At 35.5% G+C, this 8,892-nt stretch overlaps 1 protein-coding gene across 1 annotated transcript; it reads left to right on the plus strand.

Annotated features, from left to right (window-relative positions):
* Positions 1-1,290: 1,290 nt before the first annotated feature.
* RO3G_02346 (uncharacterized protein) lies at positions 1,291-4,556 on the plus strand (the record flags this gene model as incomplete). The annotated part of the gene is made up of 4 exons (XM_067656937.1): positions 1,291-1,438; positions 1,580-1,705; positions 1,876-2,216; positions 2,274-4,556. The coding sequence occupies 4 exons, from the start codon at positions 1,291-1,293 to the stop codon at positions 4,554-4,556; spliced, it is 2,898 nt and encodes a 965-aa protein (XP_067513038.1).
* Positions 4,557-8,892: the final 4,336 nt, after the last annotated feature.

The following is an 8,892-nucleotide window of genomic DNA, read 5'->3' on the forward strand; positions in this document are numbered from 1 at the left end:
TTTTTCTTAGAAGTCACTTCCTTATTAACATTTCACTTTCTTCATTAATCATGTTGACCTTTTCCTAGTGTTTTTCTACCATTCTGTAAGAATCCAAAAGCTCAAGTATTTGAAGTTCATCTTTCTAGTTGTTGCCGATTAAGATATTGGTTCTATCTATTCTTTCAGAAACTGTGATTAAGTTGAGAGAGAAAGCCAGTTTGGTCGAAACGAATTTCCTAATTTGGCTTAAGTGAGTACTCAAGAACAGACGAAAAAAGAATTGAAAATTACCCAGTAAAATGATCACGAAGGTCGAAGTTCACTTATTTTATTAGTCGAATTTGGTCAAAGCTGGGTTGAAAGTCTGTAAACAGTTCATGGAGTTTCAACATGAGTAAGGACCCACATTTCCTTTATTTGAAGCTACTAAATAACTCGATTTTATTATCTGGGATTGCTATGATTCTAAGCTTTTCCATGCTACTATAAATTTAACTAGCCTATCTATTTTAAAGTGCAAGGTCAAGCGAAGTAAGTTTAGTGATGTAGAAACATTCAGTTCAAGAATTATTAAAGTCAGTGGAGCGGAACCTTTAGAGTATCTTTGTGGTTTTGTTCAACATTCCGTAAATTAACTTGACAGCTACCTAAATAACAGCCCTATATAAATATATATAGCTATATCTCTATTACATATGGCCAAACATATATGACCAAAAGTATTTGAACATAGTGACCAAATCATCTTTTTTGGCCAAATTTGTTTTCAAAAAAAGTGAGCGATAAATTTTCCTTTTTTGGGTTAAGCTAATCTCAAAGAAGCAATAGATTCTCTCTAAAGCCCGACTGCTATTTTCAAAAAGTTGCCCAATTGACAGTGGAACAACTGTAGTTAAGCAAATTTGGTAGAAACAGAATGTGGTTACATTTTTTATGAAGATGAACTTACCCGATCCTGATTTTATAAAATAGGGAAGTTTATAATTATAATTAAGGAAATCAGTAATTAATGCTCGCCCACCTTTTGCTCAATACATATCGCAACACATATACAGATTCAGGCACTCTCTCCATCCTACCATAATTCCTTATCGAAAATTCAAGAGAGAATGTGGTAAATATAGTTTCTAGGTAATAAATAATTTAATTGTGTGTAACAAATCATAAAAATAGACAATAAAATGTTTTTTGTTCATAAACTTATTTCTACAACCGCCTCTTTTTTTTTCTTCTCCTTTTTTTTACTACTTTTTTTTTTCTCTTCTTCCCACTCATTTCAATCAAAACAAGCATTTTTACTGGACAAACATGAAGTTGAAATCAAACTTAGCCAGTATTACATTTGCAGCAACTTTAGTACTTCAAGCAAGTAAACTTGTCACAGCTACACCTTTATTTAATCTTCCTACAACTGCATCTCACCTCAACGATGCATCAATACAAGATATTTGTGAAGGTAAAGAATATAAGCAAGTAAATTGATATTTAAGCTAATTTGATTTATTATTTTTAGACTTCAGAATTACTTATCCGGCAAGCGAGGGTGAATAAAAAAAAAAGAAATAATTTGATGATCAAATTAACTTTTGTTTTGAAGGTATTTCATTTGATGATAATTCAGAACATATTATTGCTTGGAATGCGCCTGAGTCTATGAAGCAAGTAAATATTACACTTATATCAAACCAAGATCCTTCAACTGCTGCATACGTTGGTAATTTTGGTAAGACTTGTAATTAATTTTTATTTAATTCCTAAAATAACCATTATAAACACCCCAGATGCTCAAAGCGGTGCAACACAGGAGGAGATTAAATTTTCACTTCAAGGAAGACAAGCTGGTAAAGCAAGCATAGATTGTACTTTATTATCTTGTTTAACCTTTCATTCTAGGTGACTATCATCTTCACATTTCCGGTCAAGCTGAAAACAGTCAATATTGTGAAGCAGATTCTGTCACCTTCAAGATTAATAATGCTGCAGCATCCACTACTACTTCGACAGAACAAGAAACATCGAACAACAGCAGCACTATCAATCAAGCTGAACTTGACACCATTCTTGAACAGATTCATAACAGCGATAGCAGCTCGCATGAAAATGATGCCAATTGGGCATCTGCTTTGGATGAAGTAACGGCACTTACGAAAGAAGATGAGCAAAATGATCACAGTAACGCTGCTGATATTAATAATCCCTCTGAATCCTCCTCACCATTCAGAGATTATATCAATGTAGAAACAAAAATATACAAATTGTTCTGTAGTCTAACACATTGTCTATTTGTATAGAGCATGGATCTAGACTATAAAAAGTATATTCATAAGAACAAAGAAACTGAAACTGAAGCAGTTACGCACAAGAATGATGCCAACCCCTATTTCACCAATGAAGACCGTACTGTCTCCCATGCCAATGAAGCTTCCATTCCTGCTGATAGGAAATGGCATTCTAATGATGACAACCCATACTTTACCAACACCGACCTTCGAACTAACATTCATGCCAATGATGCTGAGTGGGTTGAGGAACCTGAAGAACATGCCAACAGTTGGGAGTCCTCCGACCCTTATGTTGAGCCTGTTACCCATGCTAATGATGCCGAATGGGTTGAAGAACAAGATCAACATGCCAACAGTTGGGAATCCTCTGATCCTTATGTCGAACCCGTCTCTCATTCTAACGATGCTGAGTGGGTTGAAGAAGGTGAAGGTCAACACAACAACAGTTGGGAATCCTCTGACCCTTATGTTGAACCCGTTACCCATGCTAATGATGCCGAATGGGTTGAAGAACAAGATCAACATGCCAACAGTTGGGAATCCTCTGATCCTTATGTCGAACCCGTCTCTCATTCTAACGATGCTGAGTGGGTTGAAGAAGGTGAAGGTCAACACAACAACAGTTGGGAATCCTCTGACCCTTATGTTGAACCCGTTACCCATGCTAATGATGCTGAATGGGTTGAAGAACAAGATCAACATGCCAACAGTTGGGAATCCTCTGACCCTTATATTGAGCCCGTTACCCATGCTAACGATGCTGAGTGGGTTGAAGAAGGTGAAGGTCAACACAACAACAGTTGGGAATCCTCTGATCCTTATGTTGAACCCGTCTCTCATTCTAACGATGCTGAGTGGGTTGAAGGAGGGGATGAACACACTAACGAAGGATGGACATCTGAACATGTCGATATGGAATATCCTACACATGCTAATGATGCCGAGTGGAATGATGATGATGTAGAAGAACATGATAACAGTGAATGGACTTCTGAACACGTCGACATGGAATATCCTACACATGCCAATGATGCTGAGTGGGAAGAAGACAATAGCCACGACAACGAAGGATGGACGTCTGAACACGTCGACATGGAATACCCTACACATGCTAATGATGCCGAGTGGAATGATGATGATGTAGAAGAACATGATAACAGTGAGTGGACTTCTGAACATGTTGACATGGAATATCCTACACATGCTAATGATGCTGAGTGGAATGATGACGACACAGAAGAACATACAAACGAAGGATGGACATCCGAACACGTTGACATGGAATATCCTACACATGCTAATGATGCCGAGTGGAATGATGATGATACAGAAGAACATGATAACAGTGAGTGGACTTCTGAACACGTTGACATGGAATATCCTACACATGCTAATGATGCTGAGTGGAATGATGATGATACAGAAGAACATGATAACAGTGAGTGGACTTCTGAACATGTTGACATGGAATATCCTACACATGCTAATGATGCTGAGTGGAATGATGACGACACAGAAGAACATACAAACGAAGGATGGACATCCGAACACGTTGACATGGAATATCCTACACATGCTAATGATGCCGAGTGGAATGATGATGATACAGAAGAACATGATAACAGTGAATGGACTTCTGAACACGTCGACATGGAATATCCTACACATGCCAATGATGCTGAATGGGAAGAAGACAATAGCCACGACAACGAAGGATGGACGTCTGAACATGTCGATATGGAATATCCTACACATGCTAATGATGCCGAGTGGAATGATGATGATGTAGAAGAACATGATAACAGTGAATGGACTTCTGAACACGTCGACATGGAATATCCTACACATGCCAATGATGCTGAATGGGAAGAAGACAATAGCCACGACAACGAAGGATGGACGTCTGAACACGTCGACATGGAATACCCTACACATGCTAATGATGCCGAGTGGAATGATGATGATGTAGAAGAACATGATAACAGTGAGTGGACTTCTGAACACGTCGACATGGAATATCCTACACATGCCAATGATGCTGAATGGGAAGAAGACAATAGCCACGACAACGAAGGATGGACGTCTGAACACGTCGACATGGAATACCCTACACATGCTAATGATGCCGAGTGGAATGATGATGACACAGAAGAACATACAAACGAAGGATGGACATCCGAACATGTTGATGTTGAGACACCAGTACACTCAAACAGCGCAGAATGGACAGAAGACGGAGAACACACCAATGATGGTTGGATATCTGAGCATGTTGATGTTGACTATGCTTAAGATTTTTGTTTTTAATAAAGAATATACTAAAACATTGAGATTGAAAAGTCGTTATTTTCTTGAATTGTAAAAGTCAAATTTTGTATCTGAAATCAATTATTAAAAATACAGCTAGAACAAGGCTGCAAGTTGTAGTCAATCTTTGCTATAAAGTATTATAAACAGTGATACAACCACCTTTATGTTTGCCATACACGCAGGTTAACGTTTTTAAATACCACTCGACTCCATAGTCCAATCTTGAAATGATCTTTGGGATTTTGAAGAAAGATTCGTATCCAATCATACTCCTCTTCTCACACAATAAAATGATATATACCAGTATTGAATTAAACAATTCTGTGTCTGTGACAATACTAGATGACTAGATACGACGAAATAGAAAACAGGTCTTCAGCCAGAAATTTAGAGGTTTTTTAAACTGTTAAGACATGGGAAGTCCATTATCATAAAGTCCATAGCTTTTTTTTCAGACTCTAAGAAAATTAAACATCTTGATACTGATGCCATAGCATTTGATCACCTATACTATTGAAATACATATCCATACAACAAACGTAGAATGTCAGATTTAAACGGTCACCTTATTTTTCAAATGCGTCCTTGTATGTTCACTCGTTTTGGAAATATAATATAAAATTAGTTTTCTTTTTATATGAACTTGGATTGCATAGTTGGATTTCATATTTGTAGTCGTAGAGTTGGTGAAATAAGAAGCAACCAAAGTAAATAAATGTAAAAGAAAATTTAGATACTCTCAGACGTTTAGATGGTGATAATGCGATGAAGGATCTCTTGGGTGCACTTGAAAACGTAAGGAACAGCTACACTTAAAATGGAAAACAGTACGGACATGACTGTAGTACAGTGAATTAATAAATATATTTCTTTTCATATACTATCCCATGTTAATAAACAAAGAAGCTTAAATGAATTTTCATGATTAGAAAAGAATGCAAGCGTTATACGTTCTTTGCTTTTGACCCAACGATGGGAATTCATATTCAAGTATCAAAAGTCTGGCCGAGTGAGAAATGAGAGATTTAAGCTAGGAATAAGGTCTTGATCTAAGAGAATTACAAAATAGTTGCCTCAGATTTTATAGAGGTATGGCTATTTATACCTTGATCATCCATAATGATGCTTTTGTTGAAATCATTGATCGTTTTAGAGTGTCAAAATTGGATTTTTTTTTAAAAAAAAAAGAATCAGAATCCCAGGAGTTTTAGGAAATTGTTAAAAAGTCATTCGTACTATATTTTCTCCTTTCAGGAATACTTTGAAATTTTTTGTCCCTGTACAGTTTGTCATGCGCACAGCCGGACAAAAAAAAAAAAAAAGACATTTCAGCCAATGTAGTTTACAAAATATATATTACACAGAATAAGGATAATTTATAAGACATAGAATAAATCATCGTTTGAATCAGTAGACAATCCAAGCAAAAAGTCATTTGTTGGCGTCTTTTGGGTAAGCGAAAATGTAATTATGAGCGGGAGGGTGGTGATAAAGGGGATGGTTGTAGATGATTTGACCTTATGTTTGAAAATAGCCCCAATTGCTGTCTAATGCGTCTGTGCGCTAAAAGGATGCTTGTCTCGAGCGATTGTAAATGGGTAGAATAAGGTGGGAGGCTCAGGAGATTTTCTACCGTGGATTGTTCGTGATCATCAGGATTTGATGATGAGTAAGGAAAAATAAGCTCTGAGCGTGACAGAGATGCCAGTGCGGTTGCTGATTCAAGTATACTTGACATATCTATTCATAAAGCATAAGAACATACTTGTTTTGTTATTGTTGTCTAAAAATGTGAACCTTGAGTAATGAATTCAGATACATCTTCACTGTCTGATCCTGACAATGTGATCTCTGATAGATAATGTTCAAGAAGCAGTGTTGTTTCTTGCAATTGATCTAGTAAGTCTCTTTTCTCCCAAATAAACTGCTCGGCTCTTTGTTCGACTTCGTCCCCGTGAGAAGGGGAACCATAAATTGAGCTAGAGCTTTGTTGTCTTTCTGTAAATGAGGAAGTGAGTAGATTTTGTCTTCTTAATAAACGGTTCCTGCGCATTTCGTAAGAGTTAGATTCATTGGTTACTGGTTCATTATTGTTGCTATGACGTATAATTACTGATATTCTCTCTGTAGGCGACAACTGTTCTATGTTTCTTGTGCGGAATGGTCGACGTCGTTTACAAATATCTTCTTGAATTTCATCCAAGGAGCTTCTTTTTGGTTTCCAGATTGGCAAGCCCATTTTATCAGTCCTTCGAAAGAAAAAAAAAAAAAAAAAGGTTTTTCAAAATTTACGTAGAGACTTTTTTGGGTGAAACGCTTTTTATGTCTGGATACGTTACACACTTTATTAAAAGAAAGTTTTAACCATCTAACAACTTCTATACTTACTAACTTTAGTCTTGGCTAGGACTCATCCTCTCTCCTCTTATGGTAGAGGGAATTGATGTCCCATATAACTTATTCAGTGAGTAGCATAAGAAATTGAAATGTCCCAATTGCAACAAACAGGACCATATTCTTTGTCGTCCTTTCAGCAGAGCGATCGTCCTCAACCCTTATTTCTAAGCACTGACAGTAATAAATGTTATCTTTCAAAAGCTATGAGACGTATTATCCAAGTTTCTTTGCTTGAATTTGTAATCCAAACTCTGATGACGGAACAGTCAGATGTCTTTAAATATCTTCCTCTTTTGTGCAATCACATTGAGAATACTTGTTTAATTTTGCTTATTGAGGACCGAGCTAGGCAAAATGGCATGATAATGCATTTATTCAAGTTTTCTGTCATTCAACATTTCAGAATTGTTCTGGTACCTTTCAAAAGAATCAAAATGTGTTTGATAATCTAGAAGCAATGTTGTTTTAAGCTTCTTACAATTCCAAATCATTACTGTCAGCTAAATCAACTGTTGTTTTTTTTTTTTTTTTTTTTTTTTTTTTCATTGAGGCTATCAGAAGAAATGGCTATTCTAGCAATACAAAGGATCTATTCATACTTGAAGCAAGATATACTTGTATAATCCAAATTGATCAGAGCATGAATAACCAGAAAGACAGTTATTCTGACAAGTAACGGTATAATTAAGGGTAAATTTAGAAAGAGCTCAAATCTAAAAGATTACTTTAAAGGAATACTTGAGTAAGTTGACATGGAAAATTAAGCAATTTATACTATCTATATTTTCAGTGATTATACAAATTGGTTGATCAAAATCAATGCTATCTACTCATTCTTTTCTTGATAAAAACATCATAATTGTACCTATATTGCTAATATTAAATCTGTTCATTTTACTGATTGATTTGTTATCAAAAAGAGGAAAAGAGAATTTTTAAAAAAAAATAGAATGAATGCTGAAAAGCGAGGAGTATTTAAGCTTCTCAAAACTAGTAGGTGTTTATATGTCATTACTAATAATACTATTGACTCTAGGATGAAAGTATTCAAACAAGTACGTGTATTGAATGAATATAACCATGATTAGTTGATTTACATGATAAATTACTCTAGTTATGCACAGGGTATAGTAAGAGTTTTACTGCAACTGCTGATATGAATGATTTAAACTATCCAGAAAACAACAGTAATGAAATGCATGTAATTTCGGACAATAGCGATATGTTATTCGGCCTACCTGAGAGCGTGTATCAAGAGTAAGCTAATGTTTTATATACTAAATCAATCTCATACAAAGTTCTCGATTGCTTGTAAATGATACAGTTGGATTTCCTTGGTATGTATTATGTCGTTGCTCAGTTGTTAATTTAATGTGTTTGGGTTCAAAAACCAAATGGGACGGTGTTGGCTTCCGTCTTGAATGATAGTATGGATCTAGCTTTTGTAATGGTTGAGCTTTCTAATGGTATTTATTTTAATTTATCAGAAACAAAAAAAAGTGGGGCTTTCGTGATGAGCTTAAAGGTATTCCAGGATCAGGTGAGATGATTGATTGTGATGAAGCCAAACACAACATAAATATCCCCTGCTACTTTGTACGATCTCATAGTATGTAAAACAAAAATTAAATCGAAATTAGGTAGTGCTAATGAACAGAACAGTTTGTGTGTTACTAGATATGAAACTGTATTTCAAATTTAATAAATAGTAAGAGAATCCAAATAATCTATGAAGCTATAAAAACACCTGTTAATGCTAACAAGCTCAAGACACTGGCAAAAATGTGTTAAGTATGATCCAATGAAAGGAGGCTGTGATCAAAACGGCCAAGAGGTTATCAAAAGATGATCAAGTCATTTTTTTTTATAGTTCTACCACATTATCATATTATACTGTATAAATACAGAAAAAAAAGAAAAG

This window comes from Rhizopus delemar, genomic scaffold (genome assembly GCF_000149305.1).
Source record: "Rhizopus delemar RA 99-880 supercont3.2 genomic scaffold, whole genome shotgun sequence".
NCBI classification, from domain to species: domain Eukaryota; kingdom Fungi; phylum Mucoromycota; class Mucoromycetes; order Mucorales; family Rhizopodaceae; genus Rhizopus; species Rhizopus delemar.